At 45.4% G+C, this 24,161-nt stretch overlaps 1 protein-coding gene across 1 annotated transcript; it reads left to right on the top strand.

The window, feature by feature from the left end:
- The first annotated feature begins 4,336 nt into the window (after positions 1 to 4,336).
- Positions 4,337 to 21,456, top strand: LOC121721039. The gene is made up of 12 exons (XM_042107590.1): positions 4,337 to 4,557; positions 4,778 to 5,002; positions 5,324 to 5,482; positions 5,892 to 5,957; positions 6,244 to 7,455; positions 10,954 to 11,319; positions 11,446 to 11,616; positions 15,292 to 15,576; positions 16,617 to 17,150; positions 17,339 to 17,418; positions 17,572 to 19,267; positions 20,600 to 21,456. The coding sequence occupies exons 1-12, from the start codon at positions 4,426 to 4,428 to the stop codon at positions 20,819 to 20,821; spliced, it is 5,148 nt and encodes a 1,715-aa protein (XP_041963524.1). The 5' UTR covers positions 4,337 to 4,425; the 3' UTR covers positions 20,822 to 21,456.
- The last annotated feature ends 2,705 nt before the right edge of the window (positions 21,457 to 24,161 follow it).

The raw sequence follows: 24,161 nt of genomic DNA, 5'->3' as shown, positions 1-24,161 counted from the left end.
CAGAGAAAGGTTCCTTGTATTGCCACTTAAATTTCGAACATTTCTAAATCCCTTTCCCATGGCACTTTACTGCAGTGACTGTACTACATAGGATTGTTCAAGTTTTAATTTGTTAGAAAAGTTTAAAATGGTTATTGTACCTCACAGAACAAAGCCTTTCTTTACCAAATACTTTGTTTTACCTTTTAATGATGGTTTTTAAGATGAAAGTATTTTATTATAAAGCTATTTTTTCCAAAACATTTTCCATACTACACAAAGGTCTTCATAAAAATGGATCCTTTGTTGAGACTTTGGGTATCTTGGTTGTGGTGTACCTTAATGCTGTAAGGTGGTGTGCCTTCATTAATATGTATAAGAGGTCAACTCACTAATCTGGTGTTATCCTGACGGAACCTATAGTATATAATGCAGGTCAGTGTAATTCAGACTGGTCACCTCAGTGGTTAATTGTGAAATGACCTGCACAGGTCAGATCTGCCTGCATCAGCACAATAGAAAACAAATTTACATTCTGAGTGTATCTACACACTGCTAGGTGACAAAATGTTTGTGAGATAAGTTTTTAAGATGGATATGCAGTGTCCAGTGTTAGTGAGTTGTCCTTATTGTACTTGGAGAGAAGGTTGATGAGATTGTCCTTTCTGAACTGTTTTTTCTTTAAGCTTGCCCAGCCAAAGTCAGAACATTGGCAAGATTCCCCTTTCTAAGGCCTTGGAAGATACATATTGGAAAAACCAATAGCACACCCAAAAGAACTCACTTTGTATGTCTTACATCTCTTTGAATCCAACCTGGGAGTTATCTTTGAATGTCCTCCAAAATGAATGAAATCAGCGATCAGGTGTATCTGTAGGTCAGAGAGTTTGAAGGCCAATTTGACTGAGACATCAGAGAGGACAAAGGGGAGGTTGTAGGGGGGAGGGGACATGAGCACAGCTTGTGAGGAGGATGTGATGTCACACCAGATGGTACGTGTCCTGCTGGCTGGCTGACTGCTCTGAGGGTGGGCCCATCACCACATGCATGCCAGGGTGGCAGTGAGTGTGGTCATCCCTCAGTCCCACACTTGGGGGCAGTGCCAGCCCACACAGCACAGCTGCGCCCCCCGCCACCCCCTCCACGGTGCATCCACAGGCCTCGACTCGGGTCTGTCTCTCTGGAATGCAATGCAGACTGAATTCCAGCTCGGTGGACCCCTGACAGAGTGGAGAGCAGGCCTGCCCTGGTGAATGTTAATGGTGGGGGACTATTGTTTCTGACTCCAGCACAAACACACTGCTCCTCCGGGTTCACACAGTTTTGAGTGTTTGTGTGTTTTGTCTTGCAGGTTGGATTTGTGCCCAAAATAGACTCTTTGGATTACAAAGATAAGAGAGGCTCAGGCAGAGAGACATTCTGTCAGTTTGTCGACTTTGAAAACTAGACGAAACAAGGCAGAATTAAAGAGACTGATGTGATGTTGTGTGCACAGTGAGCATGCATGCACACGTTTTGCCTTTAAATTTGCATATAAATGAGAAAGAAACGGAACAAGCTCAGAGAGAGAGGAGGCATCAAAACGATAACCAGAATTGAGTTAACAAGGCCAGTCTGTGAAGAAACAAACTGAAAGACTGTCTAAATAGAAAAGATCCAACTGAAAGAAATCTTCTTTCTCTCTCTCTCTCACACACACACACACACACACAATCACATTAAGACTCATTCCAGTATTCCCATGATGAACATGCATTTTGCTTTCAACCCAGGTGGGAAATGATTGGGCACAGAAGAGTTTAACTAGTATGAACATTCCAACCAACCCTTTCCAAATTCTCTCTTTTATTTCAGCCAACTTTTTCTCAGTCCCCACGGTCCTAAAAAGACTGTGATTGGCATGGACATCTTTGGGTACTACATGATGAGCTGTTTTGCAATAGGGCCTAAAGCTGAGACATATTTGCAGTCAACTGAGGCCAACATCTAACTGGAAATGACAGCAGTTGTGTCGAGCTGTGTATCCTACTTGTTTCAAAACACACAAAGACAGTAACAAGAACTTCATGTGGCCTGATTTGAGGTCCTAGCAGCCTATGTAGCACAAAGAAGATATAGCAAATAAGCTCTCTGAGTGAACATGTGAAGTGGAGATCTGAGAAGACTTGCAGACTTCCAGACTTGAATTTCCCCTAGGAATCAATAAAGTATCTATCTATCTATCTATCTATCGTAAATAATCTCTTGTGATCATGTTTTCACCTGACACTTGAACATAGTCTATATTAACAATGTTTTGATATATTGTAAATCCCAATAAGACCACTTTGTATTTGAGGAATCAGGGATGTGGTGTCCAGCTGGCATGGACAGCTCTGAGATCTCTGCATAGGGCGGGATCGGTCCCATACAATGCCCACGGGCCGGCTAGGATGAGCACCGCCCGCTTCTCCATCATAACAAAACAGGCAAGGCGACTTTTCGGTTATAACACCATACACATGTTTGATTTACCTATTGAAATGTTAATTGGAATTACAAATCAATTAAAATACATGCCAGATTGCAATCTTAGATTGCGTTCTACTGTTTTCAGCTCCGGGTCCCTCCCTGTCATGACGTAATTATATGACTGACGGTAGGTTTTCATTGGTGGTCCTACATCGCCGGATGCACAGTGGCAGTTTACTTTCTCTCCTCGTCGAACCTGGAGACAGGCTTGGCTGATTGCAAGGTAAGAGCCATATTTCTTTCATTCGAATAATTATGGGTAGTGTAAAATGAAATACCCCCTCTAACGTGCACTACAGGTTTTCTCTATGCATGTCAACTTCTGTGTTATAGGAATCAGATTTTTCGCAACCTGTATGTAGGCCTCTTGTAGGCTAGCGCTAGTCATCGCCCAAATCAAGTGTAGATTATTACTTCAACGACCTTCTCAAGTACTCAAATCAGTGTTATTGCTAAATGAAAAAAATAAAAACAAATTGGACACATGGAATTCTTGTTATCCGTGGTGTAGCCTACTATTATGGTCGTCATTAACCATTTTTAAGTTACACAGAAATAAATGTGAGAATAGTCAATGAAAGACAATAATGGAGACTAGAATTAGCCTATACCACCAATAATAATAAGCTACTCTTTGTGGTGCCATGCTCTTTATGGAGTTTTGCCTGGTTCCCTCCTGTCAAATTGAAAAATGAGTCATCGAACGTGCTCGCGTAGTTCAGGGTGACATGATTGTCTGGAAATGAGCATTCTGGCGACAAAGGATTGGTGGAGACATTTCCATACTGACCTAATACTGACAGTGATGGAAGTAGACTAAAAGCGTTATTTTTGGAATTGATGGCGTGTGCATCTGGCGCTGCTAATGACCTGCTGCGCATGTCAAGGTAAATGAAATAATATGGTTTTCTCAGCGCTAAACAATGTGGGTGAGAATTAACGTGGCATGCAAATGAAAGAAAATGACAGCGATTCCAGTCCATCTGTTATCCTATTATATAATTTAAGCCTGATCATATTACACATTTTCACCGTTTAGTATCAAGTATCAAGAATAATGCTAAACATAGATTACTGACAACAGTTTCCAGGCGTTTTGACACCACCGAGAAAAGATAGGCCTATTGAATCGTGTTTTATAGTAGGCCTATAGAAATAAAACATAAACTCAAACCAATTGATGTAGGTTAGAGAAGTTTATATTCATATTCCATAACTCTAATGTCATGAGGCCTACCTTTTGCCAATATGATTTCTGTTATATGCTACTGGTAAGTTAATAACGCGGTGGTCTGTCTCAGCAGCTTGGATGCTGGGAGCTGGGAATGGATGATGGGCGACCACTGACTGCACACAGATGACACCATGAACCCCGCCGCAAGCGGCGCTGCCGACTCTCGACAGGCAGACAATAGCAACAAAAAGCAGCACCGGGCTTCATCTCCGGGTAGATTCAGAGACACCACGGCCAAGTCTGCCACCAAAAGCCCGACGACAGCCAAACCTGTCGCTTCAAAGCAAAGTGGGAAAACCAGCCGAGGTAGTTCTCCGGTCACGGTGCCCGGTGGCAAGGACAAACAGTCTGGGAAAGGCGCGGCAGCTGTCCACCCTAGTGGTGCTGAAAGTCCCACTTTGAAAAGGGCGGAGGCGAGCAAGAAAATCGAACAGCGTAGTAACTCGTCGGATGATCCTAATTTCTCGGAACCGAGTTCTTTGAAGGGAGAGACGAACCGTGTCGTTTCTGATCAACCGTGTTCATCAAAAACCTCCCAAGCAAAAGGTAAAAATCAAAAAGCAGAGACAGCGGCAAGCAGCAGCAAACAGCAAACGACCAAGAATACTGTAGGGTGTGGGCCAGGCTTTTGGAGAGACGGGTGCTTACAGTCTGAATTGATACAGTTCCATCTCAACAAGAGCTTGAAAAACGGAGGAAAGATGCACACGAAGACGTCAACCTCGGTTGCGGAACCAGAGCAGTTACCAGAACCCGCAGAGCCGATCCCTACGCAGAACCAGGAAATGCAGGATGAAATCGAGAGACTGGTGGAGGAAAATGAGGACCTCAAGGTATATGATGTTCCATGCGGCATACGTCTATACTATATACTATATACCTATAGGTCAAGATTACACATTGCATGGATTTAAATGCTATATGTTGAGATAAACAGTAGGCTACATTGCATTTGTCACGTATGATGTCAACCTCCGATACGTCAGGACTGCATATTGGTTGATTGGTTGATGGTTGATGTGTAGATTGATTCACGGTTTCTGTTAACTTTAGTGTGATATTGAAGAAATGCGCACGGAAATGGATGAAATGCGAGACACATTTTACGAGGAGGATGCTTGTCAGCTGCAAGACATGAGACGCGAGCTGGAGAGAGCCAATAAGAACTGCAGGATCCTCCAGTACCGCTTGCGGAAGGCGGAGAGAAAGCGGCTCCGTTACGCACAAACCGGTGAAATAGATGGCGATCTCCTCAGGAGCTTGGAGCAGGACTTAAAGGTACAGTGACCATTCAGACTCGACTGACTATATGGAACACAATTGAAAGACTGTCTATATTCTACAACCTGATTGCATTTTTGGTACATATTAGGGCCCTTACCCCTAATGATACGATTATTTTTACTGTTTATAGCATAAGTCATATTGTATTTCCCCAAACATAAATCATGATTAGACTATATAAAATCTGTTGGAAAATGAATGGAAACATATGTCCTTATATTTTGTACAACAAGCAATGAAAGACTTTCCAGAAAGAAAGAAAAAACAGGAAAGAGGGCTATATGTCATGCATGATATGATACTATGGTGTTAAAGGTGGCAAAGGATGTATCTGTGAGACTGCACAATGAGCTGGAGAATGTGGAGGAGAAACGGACAAAAACAGAGGAGGAGAACGAGCGACTCAGGCAGCAACTCATCGAAGTGGAAGTCACCAAGCAGGCCTTACAGAATGAACTGGACAAGGCCAAAGAGGTAGTGTGTATAGGTCTATGCAATCTCAAAAATAATTGTCTTTGGATTTAAGTCTCTAAGGATGAAGGATAAAAGTCTTTGGATAAAAGTCTCTACTAAAATAGTTTTAGGAATGATTCCTGTGTTAACAGCTCTCTGGCTATACATTTTTATAGAGGTAATCTGTAGAGAATGTTTCAGTAATATAGCTCCTTTTCTGAGTGGATCTGTTGCATCAGACTACTCTGCACTGTTATAAAACCAAAGTCAATAAACAGCCTTTTATACCTTAGCAGTATGTCTCTCTCTCTCTCTCTCTCTCTCTCTCTCTATACCTCCCCCTGTCAACCTATCTCTGGTTGCATCTGAGTGAGCTTGAGTATCTCTCTGTCTGCTGTGCACCAATAACATGACTGTTTTTTTAAATCAGCTTAAACGCAAAGGGGGAAAAGATAAACAAACAGCTGATAAGAGGACTCCACATACACCAACAGAGGTGAGGCTGACAAATGGCATTCCATTTCTTTAGAGCTAAAATGCATGTGAAACCAAATGAATAATTGCACTGTTAAAGTTAGCATATAATACTTCAGCTTATTTAGCAGCTTCTTTTATCCTTAGCATGAGTGCAATAAAGCACACTTCAATATTTATTTGTTTCCTTTGACAACATTATTGACTGTGATACTTTTATTTTTTAATTTCTGAGATACGTACATTTTTTCAGACACTGCTTAGATTTAACTTAACTGTCGGGAACAATAAACTATGACTTTCCTCAGGAGGAAAATGAAGATCTGAAGTGTCAACTAGCCTTCATCAAGGAGGAAGCTGTCCTGATGAGAAAGAAGATGGCGAAGATCGACAAAGAGAAGGACCGTCTGGAGCAAGAGCTGCAGAAGTACCGCTCCTTCTACGGAGACGTGGACAGCCCTCTGCCCAAAGGCGAGGCCGGGGGGCCTCCGACCACCCGGGAGTCCGAACTGAAACTGCGCCTCCGTCTGGTGGAGGAGGAGGCCAACATCCTGGGGCGCAAGATCGTGGAGCTAGAGGTGGAGAACCGCGGCCTGAAGGCCGAGCTGGAGAACATGCGCGGGGAGGAGCTGGGCGCGGGGGGCCTGGCCGACCCGGTCATGCGCGAGCAGAGCGAGGCGCTGTCCGAACTCCGTCAGCAGCTCCAGCTGGTGGAGGACGAGGCCGAGCTGCTGCGACGCAACCTGGCCGACATGGAGGAGCAGAACCAGCGTGTGACCACCGAGCTCAACAAGCTCAAGTACAAGGCCGGCTCGCACGAGAGCTCCCGCCACGGGGCGGCCGGCGGAGGGGCGGCAGCGTCCGCCGCAGATGCGGCGAAGTTGGAGGCTCTGCAGGAGGAGCTGAAATCAGCCCGGCTGCAGATCAATGAGCTGAGTGGCAAGGTGATGCAGCTGCAGTACGAGAACCGCGTGCTGCTGTCCAACATGCAGCGCTACGACCTCGCCTCACACCTGGGGGTCCGCGCCAGCCCGCGGGACAGCGATGCCGATAGCGACAGTGGCCGCCGCGAGAGTGACGACGACTCGTCACGCCTGCCGCCGCACCGCAAGCGTGAGGGCCCCATCGGCGGCGAGAGCGACTCGGAGGAGGTACGCAACATCCGCTGCCTCACTCCCACACGCTCCCTCTACTCACCCGAGAGCCGTTTTTTAGCCCGCAGCCTCAAGGACCGCCAGCAGATGATGGACATCCGCTTGGAAGCAGAGAGGCTCAGCAGGACCATCGACCGGCTCATCGCAGACACCAGCACCATCATCGCTGAGGCCCGCGTTTACGTGACCAATGGAGACCTGTTCGGACGCATGGATGAGGATGATGACGGCAGCCGCATCCGCGAACACGAGCTGCTGTACCGCATCAATGCCCAGATGAAGGCCTTCAGGAAGGAGCTCCAGAACTTCATCGATCGCTTGGAGGTGCCGAAGCCAGAGGACAGGGAAGCAGAAGAGCCCCTGTCTGTGAGTTCACTTAAACTTGGCATCCGAATAATTACAGACATTAATACAGACAGATTCACAGGGCCACAATAGTTCAAAACATCCAACTACCACTATTATTAATGTCAGTATTTTATTTTACATTACATGTCATTCACTGTAGATTCACTGCAAAGAGGTACAGAGGTAGCCTACTCCTTTAAACATACTACATGTCACTGTCTCTAATAATTGCCTGATGAGTCAAATAGACTAGAGATTAGTCTATTTGACTAGAGATTAGAGAGTATGAAAGTGACAAAGAAAAAGAAATATTGTCATATTTAGTTGTAAATATTTAGGTACTCATTGGTCTAGTCTATGCTAACTTTTATTATACAATACAATGTATTCATTATACTTCAACTGATGTGCAACTCTTGTGTTTACCACTATTTAACCATATATTTTTTTTATCTTCCAATCTCCTGTTCCTTCACATTGTTTTTTTCCATTGACCCACCCAGATGTTCCAACCTATTATTTTGCTTATCCTTATACTTGTTTTATTCTCCTCACTTTCCTATGCCACAATTTTCAAATTAGTCTTTCTTTTCACCCTTTTCTTTGTCCTATAAAACCCACATTATTTTCCCATCATTTTTATTTGTTTAATTTCTTTTTATTTTAATCATGTCAGCAAGACGAGAAGATACAAGAAATATCACGCTTTTCATGTATGGACTACAGTTACTCACAAGCCTTTGACTGTTTGCGACACATGCTTTGGCAGCCATCTATAATAAAAGGTAAGTTAAAACATGCCTAATTATGCTTTACACATTAGGGGTGTAAAGGTACACATATATTTGTACCAAACCATTTACATACAGAACGTTAGGTTCAATACAGATGTGTACCGAATGTACCAAATGCAGTCTTTAACAGCAATCAACAGTAGGCCCACATAAACATATTATGGCAGACCATATGTCAGTTTAATCAATTAATGTCAAAAACATGAGACCTTTTCCCAATACTATTCCCATTGCACAGCATCAATGTTGTCAGTGAATTTTAGGTTAGCAGTACTTTCTAGGCTTATTGTACCAAAAATTAACTCAACCGTGACATCAAAACCGAGGTACACATCGAATCAGGATTTTTGTGTACCACTACACCCCTATCACACATGTATTGTACCAGTAGGTGAATTAAAAAGTGAAGGCATATCTAAAATAAAATGTAAAAAATATAGCCACCATTTCTTGGCCAACAAACATCAAAATACGACAGAACAATCTACTTATATTGGTGTACAATGACATCTTGGTCATAGTGACTACTGTAATCCTGGATGATGTCATGTTTATTTTACATATGGGAACATGTCAACCTCTCTGCAACTGAACTGGAGAGCATGACCACTCTTTGAATACAGTTTGTTGGACATACAAAGAGTGGCATTGTGCATAGGGACAGAGTACAATGAGAAGGATTATGTGAACACTGCTTACGCTTCTGGCCTTAGGTATGTGCTGTGAAAGATCTTGCTTTAGATCTTGGTGTACTTCTGGAGCTTCAACTTTAATTTGTGCTCTTTGGTGGTTTTAACTTTCACCGTGAAGTGCTGCTGCAATGTAGAGTAACCTCGGCCAACATTCTATGTTGCCAGTAGCAGTCTGTTTGAACATCCTGAAATTTTCACAAGGAATGCACTGGCAGAGCTCAAGCATTTCTCCCTGCAATCAAAGGTGAATTCCAAAGCCTTGTGGTTTCTCACAATTTAGAAACTTTTCAAGTCCACCACTGAAAATAGTAAGTATGCTGAAAATTTTGGCCAGTGCATTATTATGCTTATGTGAAACGCCCTCTCAACTTGGATTTGATCTTATTTAAAGACATTCTAGAAATACTTAAATTGATCAATATGTATGATTATTTGTAATGTGTGGACCTCAAAATTGCAGCATGCATTGAGAAAATCTGAGAAAATGGTTGCTATTTAAAGTTAGAAATGTTGATATGTAAAGAATGATATAATTTGTGACAGATTTGCTTTGAACTGAATGTGCTATTTAAGAATTTGTTTCAAGAAAAAAATATTTTTAAGCATCACTGCAGACATCATCTGGTATAGCCTACATAAGTCATGAAACACCATTAAAACACTAAATACGGAATGACCACTTAGTTACAAGTGGGTAGCCTATTGAAATAGACATTACAAAGTTCCCAGGTTCCGCAAAGCATAGCATGCCCTCAATGATGTGAGTTACCACAGGGGCTTATATTGTGACATTTGATCTGAGCATAACAGATATCTAAAAGTGTTGTCTATGCACAAACAATTCCCCTTCGCTTTAAATTACACTAGCATCTGAAAAGAGCTTAGAATAATGGCCGTTCTTTGGTATCTGGGGCGGGCCGGGCCTTCTTCCATCCTACCTCTGGGGGTTCACGTCATAAAAGCTATTAAGACCAGCTGTGAAGGATGCGCAGGGACTGCAGGATGTGGGCTTCGGAGGAGATCGGAGAATAAGCTGACATCTAGGCAAACCATTGCACTACAAGGGGATCGGTTCTCCTTTCGATTTTTATTGCTGAAATACTACTTTACAACTACTGTAAATATCTACTTGTGAAGCAGGAGAGAAGATGTGAGACAAAAGGTAAGGCGAATGCTCCATTAGTGTAGACTACACTGCAGCGCTGTTATCCTTGATGTATTTCATCATGCGTAATGTCCTAAAGTCAGTAGCCTACTCAAGAGTCAGCCAGCGTCGGAATGTGTTTATTGGCAAACTGCAGCTGGCTCACGAATTAACACGTGGACAAAATGACACTGTTGTACACTTTGCGTTAAACTGATTTATTGCCATGGTCACGAACACAACTTGGACAGTGGCAGCACAATCACCGCTTGAACTTAGACTTTTTAATTGCAGTACAGAAGACTTCTGAAGCACGACGTAGGTATACGGATCTTAAGACTGTCGCAACGCACGAAGTTAGACCCCCTGTTCCTTTTTAGATGGCTAAATAGTTGTGTTGGAAAATACGACGCCTAGTTACATGGGGACAAAAATAATTCTTAGCTCTTACATCACTAGGCTATGAGTATTTTGGGCTCTTGTGGTCGGTCTACGGGGTGTCATCTTGCGTTTAGGCTTTGATTCTGACTTGGCTGTTAAAGGCGGAAAGATTAAACAATGTAGCCAGACCTGAAGACGAGTTTCTCTGCGCGCGCCTCGGCGAGACACAAGGAGATGGTATTTTTCAGTAATATGGAGGCAAGTGGCCGAAACTAAGCCTCTGAGGAATGACAGATTGACCTTGTGCCGTGGTGCAGGCGCGTGGTGACATGGAAGGAACAAATGCGCCCGGTACAAAAGCAGTCGAGGCTGCCCCAAGGGAGCGGGAGTCGGGGGAAATGGCTGGCTTCGGCTAATTAGACTGTGTCAAATGAGGACTGGTAGGCTACAACATACCTTTCAGTACAAGGCTGTCATTTCAAATTTACTTGTTAATGGTTAAGAGATGTGGAATGCGTTTGGAAATGGGTCAGGGTTGCACGGAGGTGGCAGTGGATATGTGGGCAAAGCACAAGGTTGGGAATTCGTCCCGTGCTCCAGGTTGGAGAGAGAGAGGAGCAGGGGCAAGAGTCCGCTCAGGACTCTCTCACCGTCGGTTCCCGTCGGTCATTTTTTCGAACAGCCCATTCCTGGACTCGGAGCGGTCGGGGCATCCGATTCTACTCGGGGGCAGGTCCCCCGGAATGAGTTACAGACTCAACATACTCGCCTGAAAAAGAAAATTGAGGACTTAAAAAAGCGGCATGGGCAGGACAAAGAAGAATGGATGAGGGAGAAGGAAGTACTTTTGAGGCAAATGGCTGATATACAAGTAATTAAAGAACAGAAGCGTGCAAATTATGGTTGAATACATCAATACTTTTTATGGCATGTGCCCGCCTTTGATGTTTCTTAACTTAATCACTATCTAACCTTGTATGGTCTTGTTGCTTTTGAGCAGGGAGGGGAAAACAGAAGAATTTTGTTGGATCTGAAGTCGATTTTGGATGAAGTTCAGCTTGAAGTGAAGAAAGAAGAAACGAAACGGAGCGAGCTGCAGTTGCAGTACATGAAGGACCGATGCGCATGGGAGCTAGAGCGAGCAGACCTGAAATGCCGTATCGTGCAGGTACCAGCCTCAGTTACTGTACATATCATATGTGAATTACATACGGCAAGATTATGTTGGATTCTGTAGACTGTTGAAATGGGGCATCATGCTGGTCTGACAAGTTTCCATCCTTAAAATCGTTCTCAGTTTGTATTACCATCTAGTTTCATAATCTGATAAACCATCACTTAAAATATGCCTGCAGCCTTTTTAGCTTGACTGTTCCAACTGTATGGTGTTCTTTGGGCAACCTTCCAAGTTCACATTTACAGTGGACAAAAGGCTTTAGGAGACAGGTTTGGTATGCCACAGCCAGAGCAGACCCATGATTTACCTGTCAGCAACATGCACTTAAGGCAAGCCATATATAGCCCACCTGTGAAAAAACAATAGTGAACAACCGCATTAGTGCACTCTTAGTAATCCATGCCAACACATGTCAATATGACCTACTGACTGACCTAATAAAAAGCCCCATGCATGTCTGAGTGCACTGTATCTCTTCTGAAATAGTACAGCATGCACAGTATGTGTCTACTCTCCATGCAGTGTGGTTGCCTCTTTTAAACAGCATAGCATCCACTGTTATTAACCAGCCCTGCTCCTTCCAGACGATCCTTTGTGTATAAACCCACACTGTGCACTGACTGGCCACATATTCAACAGTCTTTCCTCCTGTGTGTCCACAACGACCTTATAAAGATACAACCCGACATGTTCCTCGAGTGTTTATGATCTGCTCGAGTGCAGCGCCAATCCCTCCCCTTGTGTGCTAATGCACCAGTGCCGGTGTGATTTTCTCTGATCCCGGGCCACATAATGTCTAGGTCTCCTAATACAGTCCTAGAGCAGCAGCAGTGTGCAGCTGGGTAATCCAGGGTCAGAGTGTAAAAAAAAACTTCTGTAACACCGGTGTTATGTGCCTTGATTGGCTAATTAGCATGGTTCTTAAATGAGGTGGTTGATTTCATGGGTGATATCAGATGGCCCTGTGCAAACCAAGAAGGACAGTCCCAGGGCGTGCAGTTCCAGGAAGACGCTGAGGAGACACAGCAGTGTGAGACTGATGTGTAGGAGAGCTTGTGTACATTCTGCGTATCAACATTGCCACAGGAAGCTTGGTGACACTGGATAGCTGTCTGTAAAGAACTGAGCAAGCCCAGCCACACAGCTCCCGGACTCATCCAATAAACAACTATGCCTGTACACAGCTCCCGGACTCATCCAATAAACAACTATGCCCGTGCCTACCTCCAGGGTACAGCGGCCAACCGAATGCATATTTCACACACAGTTATTTCTAAACATCCCCAAAGAATGTTTGCTGCTGGCCATTTATAGAAGTGAACCCCATGCATGAGTTTTTTCTCTTGTCTGCATTTCCCTTGTGACTGCATAGCCCTCAGGGCTATATCGGTGTGTTTTGCTCCTTGGTCGCATCCTAGAGGGCTTGCTATGGAGGACTGCCACATGCATGTGTTGTGCAGCGCGAGCGAAGCAAAAACATTGGTTAGCTCTGGGGTGGAGAATGCTGGGAGGGGTCAAACTTTCAAAATTGTGAAACTTGTTTTCTTTCACCAGCCACATCCTACCACACCTCAAACTTCTCCCTCTCGAGGCATCCAGGGTTTACCACCAGACATGCGGGGAACGGATAGTTTACTGACATTTTTTTTTTCAGGCATATTTTTGTATTTGAACACAGAAGTAACACATAATGTGTAGGCTACCTCAGCCTCGACCCCCCACCCCCAACCCTTAGGAATGTGAAACGGTCAGGCATGGGTGGCGTTGTCTATTTATAGTGGGCCTGGATGACACCGTTACTAAGAGACAATCCTGATTCAGTCCAAGTCACACAGCAACAGAGAGTTAGTGGAAGTTGTGAGCGACAGAGGAGTTGATTCTGAGGTCCGGTTGCATCTCTCGGAAATGGATGGCAGCGTGTTCCACAGAGCCGTTACACTTGTAAACATTCCCCACGTCTAATCTGCCTGGGGGTGTGCCTGCTGAAGTGGTGGTGCCCTAACTTGGCATTGAGCGTTGCAGTCACGGCTTCATTGTTTACACAGCCCATGCTTGAGTATGGTTTGTTGCTTTGAGGACCTTGAAATAATTTGCCTATTTCTGTCCATGTTTGCCTTTGTGGCACAGATGGTGGACCGTTCAAGCTGCGTTCACCCTGCAATTGCAAAAGCCATATAAAAGAGGCAAAGACCATCAAACACTCCTAGTCATGTTAAGACTCATTCATTTTACAACCTCTGGCCTCCGTCAGAAATAGTAATGTTGAAGAACTGCTTGTCAACATACAGTGGGTCTTGTCACAAGATGCCATCTTGATGATTAACAAGGCATTACTGATTAAAGAAACAGAGGACCGATTCTTAACTGTTCAGACGTGGCTAAATTCATTAGGGCTTGCAAAACTTTGACAGAATCAGTGAAAGATCCAGATGGAGGTGGGGGCCTCCATGCCTGGACATCAGGCCTGAAAGTTGATCATATCCAGGCTCAGTGTGGATAGTCTGCTGTCAGCAGGTCTAAAGAAATGTTGTGGAAAGAAAAGTCCCTGCTAGGTATGCATGGCTGACCTGCTCTGTGCACCATGTGGAAAGCATGGTCACTGGAGGAGCTGGCTCTTGAGACATTCATTATCTCTAGGAAAGTCCCTCGAGCATTCTACACACAAGTTGCTATTATAGGGATCAAATGAAATCTAAAAAGTACGGGGACATTTTCACCAAAATGAGCCAAGTTTTGTTTTGATTTTCATTTTATGAGGTTAACTTAAATGTTAAAGTTTCAGTATGTGGTATGCTTTAAACAAAGTTTGTTTGTTGGAACCTGACCAGTTGAAAAGAAACTTTTGACATTTGCAGCAATAACATTATACAGAACTGAGGCAAGACATAGACCAGCCAGTGCACAGAAACAGTAGTGTTTGTTAAAGATCAACACTGGCCTTTGAATGTTTTAGTTCTTGGAAGAGTTTTTAGAGTAGCGTTTCACACAACCTCCATATAAAAACCCCTATTTTAAGAGAGGGTAGGTTAAGAACTGTTTTTCTGGACTCCTTCAAAGATGATATTTTTCATAAAATAAATAGATCACAAACACTTGTATCTGGTCGTAGAAGACTGCTTCCAATGAGAAAAGTATCCTGTAAGTGCTTTTGCCTCTATGAATACAAGCCAAAGAGCCACAAAGTGTTCTGCACTCAATCCTTTTATCTAAGAGGGTTGTGTACAGTATGCTGAGCTACAGTGTATATCCCGGACTGGGATTTTGGGTTGAACAGGTTCACATGCCTCTCCTCCACTTTGTGTGTGAGAGTCAACACAGATGGGTCTTCCTGTGAGACCCGTGTGGAGAGCGGGGTCAGCCTCGGCGTCCTGTGGGTCTTTAACTCAGGCCGGATGTTATTGTCTCTCCAGCCTCACATTTCTGTCTGCCCACACTGCACCATCCCCAATCCTCCTCTCCTCTCCTTTCTCTCGCCCTGGTTTCACACCCCTGTCTTCCTGTGTTTCTCCCTCCCTCCCTCCTACTCCCTCTCTCTCTCTCTCTCCCTCTCTCTTCCTGCCCCTGTCGGTCTCTATCCTCTGCCTTTTCCCTCCCTCTCCCTCTCTCCTTCTCGCTCTCTCCGCAAACCCTTTTTAACTCCGTCCTCCTCTGCGTTCCTTTGTGCAGTTGGAAGTTAAGGAGCACGGCTCTTCAGCGGAGGCGCCGACGGCGAAGACTAACGAGGAGCCCGGCGGCGGCGGCGACGACGGCGGCAGCACACTTCGGCGGGAGCAGCAGGAGCAGAAGAGGCTGCTGGCCGACACGCACACGGTCGCCATGGACCTGCGCTGCCGCCTGGAGCACAACGAGCGCGGCTGGCTGCGTGAACGCTCCGAGCTGCTGGAGCGCTTCGACCTGGAGAGGAAGGAATGGGAGAGCCAGCTCAGGGACATGCAGAGGAAGATTGAGGAGGTGAGTGAAACACGGAATGCTATACTTTACAGCACAGCTGAGTGTTAGAGAGTAGTCGTTTGTTATTTATCCTTTTGTTTTTATCCTGGGAGGGTTCTCACAGGCCGTCAGTTAATGGAATGCAATCATGAGGCTGATCTACAGTTTTATTTGTGCAATTATAGTGGTGTGTTTGTCCCAATCATGGCTGTGGATAAACAAAATAGTGGTTGTTAGAGCGTGTTAAGAGCTAGCTGGCACAAACAGACACTAGGCCCTGGGAAGTAAGGCTAGACAGCCCTCATAAGGGTCGCATGGAGTCAGGAAGCATGAGAATGTGGTGCATCCTCAGCGCTCCAAACAATGCCGCAGTGGTTGACCTCACCTCCCTCACTGTGGTGCAAGGGAACAATAAAGCCTCTGTAGCAGGTCTCAGATCAGTGCAGATGGATTGTGGGTAGAGCATCTCACTGAGCAGCAGTGGGTGGTGGGGAGGAAGGGGGAGGGAGACCCCAGAGGATATCTGGCAGAAAGGATTTAAATCTTGACACTCGCAGGAAAGAAGATTAGCTTTTTTAATGAAAGGGGGCAATATGAAAGGGCTGGATTTGAGTGCTAAAGCAGCAGAACAATTGTGTTTGAGGGAACATGTGAGTTGTACAAGGCCTCCCAGGGACAGCAATACAAAAGCTTGAAGAGGGATAACAGGATCGGATTTGGATGAAAACAGTAATTAAATTCTCTCCTTTTTTATCCTGTCTGCTTGGAGTAAAAAAGATACCCTGTCCATATATTCACAAAATTACAACTCTTATAGCCACATTATGAGTATGTTTTGCTTGCCGAGGTCAGTTGCATTGTTGTGCATGACTTCTGTGGTGTGTTTGGGGATATTATGGGGAAGATACTGACTGCCTGTTCCAAGAACAGCACAAGTTCTTGAATATAACCTCGAAAATTGTCTTGTCATGCTCTTTTCGTAAGGGATGTGGTTTTGTCATGTCATGGTCCTAGATAAGCCAGTAAAGGCACTGACGTGTCATTTTCTGTCTCTGTTCCAGTTGTACAGTGAGGTGAAGTCCCGCCGGGAGCCAGGTGAAGTTGGGCCAAACGCTGAGGCGCACAGCTCAGCCCGACTCAGCCTGCAGTCGGCCAGCACAGGCTCCAGCGTCCTCACCGACCCCTCCGATGTGCACAGCAGTAGCTACTCCGACTCGACGCATCCGCACAGCCAGAGCCGCGGGGGTGGCGGTGGCGACCTGTCAGGTCGCCTTAGCAACAGCCGCAACAACAATAACAGCAGCAGCAGTAGCAGTAGCAACAGCAGGGGGGACAGAGGGACACAGAGAAGCGCTCATGGTGCGGCCAAGGCTGGTGACTGGCGTGCAGCCACATCCGTGGAGCGGCCCGCGATTGACATGGGCATTGACACGGGTGAGCTGGAGGGCATCTTGCAGGGCTGTCTGGGACAGAGGCTGGACAGACACGCCTCCCTGGCTGGGAAGGAGGGCTTCCTTAACCCCTTCAGTGACCTGCAGAGCATGGAGATCCGTTGCGGGACCGAGAAGAAAAAGAACACTATCGCCTTGAATGCTGTAAGTCCTTAGACACAGTTTTTAATCCTCAAGGAATAAGTTACGAGTTGGAGGTGTGCTTAGGCTTTTTTTCCACATCGCCCACCCCATCATTCATTCATCTTTTTTATCACTCTGTTAGTGTATGTTAATGTTTGTTAATCTCCTTTAGTTTAGTGAGAGCATGTCTTCTTCTGTCCGTGTCTCAGGCTCTCAAAGAAATAGCCAGAGTGAGTGAAGAGTTGTGCAGCTACCAGGATGAGATCAGGAGGAAGTCTGATGTGAAAAGGTTGGTCCAGTGGAGTGCAAACCCTGAAGAGCATGCAGTGGTATTCAAGCACTGTTATATAACACAGGGTTTAGGTAGTTGCAATATTAATTCACTGTTGCGCTCTCTCTCTCTCTCTCTCTCTCTCTCTCTCTTTCTGCTGTCTCAATTTAGAAGCCACACTGAATCGCTGTACTTTCCGGAGGACATGGAGAGGATGGAGAATGAGAGGAACAAAATGGAAATGGATGAAACCTTCTTTAGTCTTAACCAGTGGTGTAAAGAACTAGAGGATATTGATGAACAGAGTTGGATTAGTCCCAAAGCCGCTATCAAGGAGACAAGCATAATAGAACCAGAAATCAGCATCCCCCCGATGAAATCACCTGAAGCCCCACCGATTCCACCTCGTAGCACGTCCTGGTACATGAACAGTCCCCCTCCGCTAGAACCGGAGTTCAGTGTTCCAGAACCCCACATGGAGAGGAAGTGTCCTAGTCCATGTATCCATTTGGACAGGAAGTGCAACAGCCCCTCCATAGTGCGCAAGTTTGAGGCAATGCTGCAGGAGAATGAGGGGAAGATCTTGACAGAATCTGGGATCATCCCATGCGCAGTGCCTGCAGATTCCAAGTGCAATATCAGTTGCTGCCACAGCCGGTGGTCCTGCGATGGAAGCAGGTTTGGCAGCAGCAAGTCGTCCACATACGTGCCTGTCCAGAAATGCCTGTCAGAGCTAAACATACCGTCAACGGGAGTGGACTACCGCCAAGACCACAAAGCGGCCGGGACCCAAAAAGGCCCTGGGGAACATCTCAGCCCACTGGGCCCAGATCTCCCTGGAAAGGGCATCCACAGGGACATAAGGCTGCCCACTTTAGACATACTCCCCACCCAGGGCAGTGCCTTAGCCCCTCGCAGGAATGTGACACTGGAGCAGAAGACCGCCGAGTTCAACCGGACCCTCTTCCAGGCCGAGAGGGGCCGGGGCTTTGGTAACAAGGACGGCCCCAACCCCACAGACATGACCGCGAGTCCTACCCCACAGCAGCAGCCAAAGGTCAAACCCAGGGAGGTGAATGTTGACATTATGCCACCGCCGCATGACACGGAGGTCAAACCCAAAGACGGGCCAATAACAACAGAACGCCACAGTGAGGTGAAATATCACAAGTCACATTATGCAGAGGTGGAGCTTGAGGAGGCAGCGTTTGAGCCAGTGCAGTACCACGAAGCCACCCTAAAGCAGGTGGCTTCAGAGCTCCAGCCGCAGCACCCTGTGGTGAGAGTCAGGGACATGATTCACCCCTCGACTCGAAACCCACCTGAGATCAAGCCGAGGTCTGCGGTGCTTGAACGCCCGACAGAGGGCACGCATGAGAGAGAAGTGAATTCTCTTCTCTCTCCTGAGCCGAGTGTGACCACCATGACACAGTTTAGTGTGACTGTGACCCCCGTCCAGTCCAGAAACAAGGTGGAGGCGCCCAGCGCCGGGTCAGCAGGGGCGGCCCAACGCCCCTCGGAGACCAGGCCCAAGCCCGCGGAGAGCGTCAAGCCGGAGGTGTCCAAAACCAGGTCGCGGATCCTGATAGAAAATCCCTGGAAGCCCACCACCTTAGCCGCGTACCCCCGGCCCGTGGACTCCAGGTCCAATTACGGCGCCATCGAGCGGATTTTGAAGAGCTACGAGTGCTCGTCACAGACTCAGACGGTGCCGGCCACGCCTACGCCCAGCCCCGGGAAGGAAGACGACCTCATCGAGCTCATGGACATGCTGGACATGGAGCATCACGCCAGGTCCGGTCAGAGACTTACATACACAACGCAAAGACAGGCAACTACGCACAAAGAGACACATGTGACAGTACAGGTCAGTGCACAGTATATACTTAAAACAACACCAAGACACATTTCCACAGAGATAAATACAGGTGTTATGTTACCTGGATTTAGAGGCTTGACATAAACACGTACTTAGATGATTCAAAGGTGGTTTGTTATGATGTTGAAGTATAGGTTCAAACACAGGGTTTTTGTTTGTCAACACACTAGGGTTTACCACAACTATGGGTTGAGTATGTATGAGTATCTGGTCAGTGATCAGTGTGCCACAGTCCTTAAAAAGACACTGATTCCTCTTGGTGCTTTGTGCCTGAATGCAATGTGGGAGGACCCACATAGCAAGTCTGGTATTTATTACTGTGCAGGATCCGAATCAGCTCCCAATGGCTGCTTGTGTGGCCAAGCAGTAAAGATGATTTGATCAGGGAGCCAAGTGAGTGAGTGAGTGTGAGAGAGAGAGAGAGAGAGAAAGAGAGGAAGAGAGCGGGAGAGAGAAATTGGCAGACAGGCTGTTGCCTGCAGCCTGCTGTTATTGCCCAGATATTTCATACGTTTCTGTCCTTTCCTGTTACCTCAGTGTTTTTCATTATATCAGGAGAAATACTTTGAGTGCGAGCGAGTGCACAACTGTCATTCCTGAAGTTAAGTTCACGTGTTCCCGGGATAAAATATTTCCAGATTGTCCTCGGCTCAAGGACGCCACCGGTGGGAACGGTATTTTTATCTGGCATGCTCCAGAAAAAAAGAAGGCCAGAATCCTCTTATTGTAATGTGGGGCATTGTACTCAAAAGTCATGAAACTAAAAACCAGTGGCATAAAGTTTAATTGGCATGTCGGCCAAGTCTGAGCTCCAAGCCTTTCATCTGTGGCACTGCTGGAAGCCGTTTCTGGCCCCTTGGGCAGAAGGCAGAGCCTGTGGAATAATTGCTGAAATATCTACAAAAGGCCAGCCGGACAAAGAGTTGGATCCAGGAAAAATAGTTCTCCCTGCACAGATGGCTTTTATGTACAACTAATGTTTCCAAATTGCTGGAAAAACCTCATCAGGCCTATCCGAGGGATATTGCAGTCAGGCTTGATGCCATCTGATTGGTCTAAATGCACTGAACCTCTGCAGAGTGCAATCACCTTTTGGCAGAAGGAGATGTTTTCGTCACGAGACGACTTGTTTTCCTGTATTGTAACACAGTAAAATTAAGCAGTAGGAGTATATGACAATATGGAGAGTGGTAGCATGAAATTGCAGGCAGTGAAAATTATGGGCAGTGAAAATGACAGGCATTGTGCCACATTTCACAGGAAAGGGGGGCGGGTAGAGTTTTGCTGCAAGGCTTCATGAATCTCTTACTCTCTCTGCAGAAAAGCAGAGAGTTCGGCGTGACCTCCAGGAAGAGTTTCTCCCGGCCGGCGTGCCCCGCCAACCGCCGACTCCCTTCTCGCTGGGCGAGTCGCTCTCCGTCTGCCTCGTCCACATCTTCCTCCTCCACCTCACCTTCGCCGATCACCCAGCTGTCTGTAGTGTCCACTCAGAAGCAGACCGTCTCCTACGCCGCCTTCCACACTGAGACGGTCATCATCTGATTCAAACTGCTGAAAACAAACATGCAAACAAAGAGAGCCCAAGCACTGAGCAAGGAGCTTTCCAAAAACTCTAAATGCAACTCTTTGCCCCCCTTCCCTGCCTACCTTTGTATATAAGGCCGAGCAAAGACTATTACTGCAACGCTATGGAAATGACTCCTTCAGGAATGCCTCTGTATCGAACGAGCTGTCGCACCTGACATGATTTTTGTTTCTTTTTACAAAAAACAGTTTTTAAATAGATTCCTGTGTATTTTTGTCTTATTTTAATTCAATTAATGTTTCCTATTCATTGCATTTACCAAAGGCTTGTAATTACAAACATTAATGTTACATCAACCTTTTTTCTTTCAGTGTTAGGTTTATTTGTGACAGACCTGCTGTGTATTTTCCCAGTGGCTCAGTTAGACTCCAGCCCTTTGTGGGGCGCTGTGACTGTGTTTAAGACTATCTGCAGTTTCTGTGATCTGTGTTAAAGCCTTTTCAATGACGCCTTCTTTTATGAACTCTTCCCAGAGTGGTGTCCGTAAGACACAGTAATTGAATAGTAATGGCCTACATGCTCAGTAAATATTGTGAAACATACAGAAGTGATGCCTTTGCAACCCTTTTATGGTAATAAATATTTCAAATGCAAGAATTTAGAAGGCCTAATACTTTTTTGTTTATGAAAATGTAATGAATTTAATATCCAGTGGTGAAGTGAATGTTGGATGGAAGTTTAATCACATTGTAAATATCATTCCATGACACCACATGCTAATTATAATGGGGTAAGTTTCCATGATTCCACGATTTACTGCTGCCATTTTAGCAGTATAATGTGCTGCACAGTAATTTAGGTGATCTATTGACCATGTTCACTTTGTATATTTACTCTAGGTAATGTCCGATTCAGTTCCACTGAGTAATCTTTCACTCTCAAATTCCTTCCCATCAACAAGACACACCTTGAGGTAGAGAAGCACTCTATGTCCTCCGTGCCTTCGCCAGTTTCCATTAGGAAACATGTTAGCCATCATAAATCAATCCCCATCTGACTGTCAATGCAGCATCCAGATGGAGTCATGGTATTTAGGTGACTGCATGCTCTAGTGCAGATGACCCCAGTAATGATCTCCATCCAAGCAAGGAGATCACAATAGGCCAGTAAAACGGCTCATCGAAACCTCTGATTTTCTTGGCCTAGCGTCCAATGACAGTTGGCAAGCCTCCAACTCTTGTATTTACTACTGGGAGGCTTTTGATCACCTGTCTGCCTGCCTGGAGATATTTTAATGCATTGGGAATGAAGGCGTTCTCTCAAGGGTCTGTGTCGAGACACCAAACGCTGCCTGAAACCTGGCACCCTTTGACTGAAATAGCAGGTGTGACGGTGTTTTGGTGCCAGAAATCTTATCCAGGCTACTGATATAAATACGGTGTTCCTTCCCTGATGTGCAGACACCTTTATTTCCATCTTTTCCTGTTTGCGTTGGGAGAGAGGGCGGAGGCACACAGGCGCCTGGACACCGGCACAGGTGAATTCCCTGCTGGACGAAAGGAGCTTGGTAGACAATCTCGCCATGTCCCCTCACATTGCTGTGCAAAACAAAATGGACTTTTCAAGAAATGTCTCGCCATGATTGAAATGTCCATATCCTAGAATTCAGAAAAAAACACACATTTATTTGATTGTAATTGTTCAAGAAAACATAAATGACACTATTGTCACTCTACACTGGCAAATTGTACATCTATTGTATAAATAAGAAGTGATATTTTGGCCTTCATCTGTTATTGCAGAAATTCAACAGAGGCACAGCAATGCCAGACTGTCATCACTGTTGCCAGTTTAGTTTGACACTAATGACAATATACTGCTGAGAGTTTCTCTAATGCACTAGTCTTTCATAGCCTTTATTCTTGTTCTCCCTTGAGTTTCATGAGGCCTAGTTAATAGTAATCCTTCATTTGACAGATGTGGGTTGCCTTTGCACACATATTATGCAAACATCCTAATACAGACTAAAACATTGCACATTTTAACTCCCTAAAGTCGCTAAGGATATCATTTTTCAGTCAGTACTCTAGTAGCTATTATTGTGCGCTGCCTGGTATGCACATAAAAGACTGTACGCATACTTCAGGGCCTTTACATGTCTGTGTCTTGTGATAATTCATCTCTCATAGATGACCAGTGTGAACTCCTCCGTGATTACTTCTACTTTACATTCCATTTGAAAACACACACTGCCCTTGGAATCTAATAACAAAACACTTTTGAGCAGCTGTGACACCCTGTTGTAGACCCCAAGCTCCATGCTCTTAACAAATGTGTGCGCACGCACACACGCACACACGCACACACACACACACACACACACACACACACACACACACACACACACACACACACACACGCACACTTTATCTCAGTTCTGTCCAGCACTCAGTCTGATATTTCTCTCCCCAGACAAGAGCCTTTCCCTGTCCACCTCTGCCCTCACTCGCCCTTGCCCTCTAACCCTCACCGACAGGAAGAGAGAGGCGCCCCCCACATATAAGACGTTTTAAAAATGCTATGGCATCTGCCTGCCCTGTCACTCACCCCGCCCTGAAATAGACATCCAAACGCCACCCTGAGGGTCGAAAATGTGGCTGAGTGAACACACTCTAAATGCTCCAGATGTCTCTGCCCGGGGGGTCGCGCCTGCAGGCAGGCTGCAGAAAGCCTACTCCTAACCTCAAAGAAATTGATACAAAAGGTTTTTCAACTGATTATGATACCTTTAGATGTACTTAATAACATAAAAATCTAGTAAAATCTGTCCCGAGTAAAGGGGTCATTTTCAAGATGGCCGGCAGAAGCTAATTATGGCTATATCTGAAGCATTATTCAGCCTAGGAAAGAGGTCATGAAATCAATTATAATCTATTGAATTGTAATCAGTCCCTCCTTTTCTACAACTTTCTGACCATGCTGCCAATTCAGTCTACTCGAAGCATAGAGAGTGATAGACATCATTCTACCAGTTTTCAACCTATCATTTTTTTTCACAACTTTCTCTCAGTTGAATTACATACATCATAGGGAGAGAGATTGGACAATTTTTCATCCTAAAAAGATGGTGTGGGTGATTGACCTTATTCAGAGGTCATGAAAACAAATATATTATCTGCTGAATTGTTATGACTACATTCTTTCTAGGGAAAACAAATAAACACCCTAAATAAAATAAATACCCTAAACTGTATATTTTCTGAAAGCATATAACCTGTAGATGAGATATAACACCAGTTAAGACATGTCCCATCTTCCTTCACGATATGTACAATACATTGCCCTATTCTGTAATCT

The sequence above is a fragment of the Alosa sapidissima genome, chromosome 10 (assembly GCF_018492685.1).
Source record: "Alosa sapidissima isolate fAloSap1 chromosome 10, fAloSap1.pri, whole genome shotgun sequence".
NCBI classification, from domain to species: Eukaryota; Metazoa; Chordata; class Actinopteri; order Clupeiformes; family Clupeidae; genus Alosa; species Alosa sapidissima.
The sequence above is the reverse complement of the archived record's forward strand: the minus strand, read 5'-3'. Positions and strand labels throughout refer to the sequence as shown.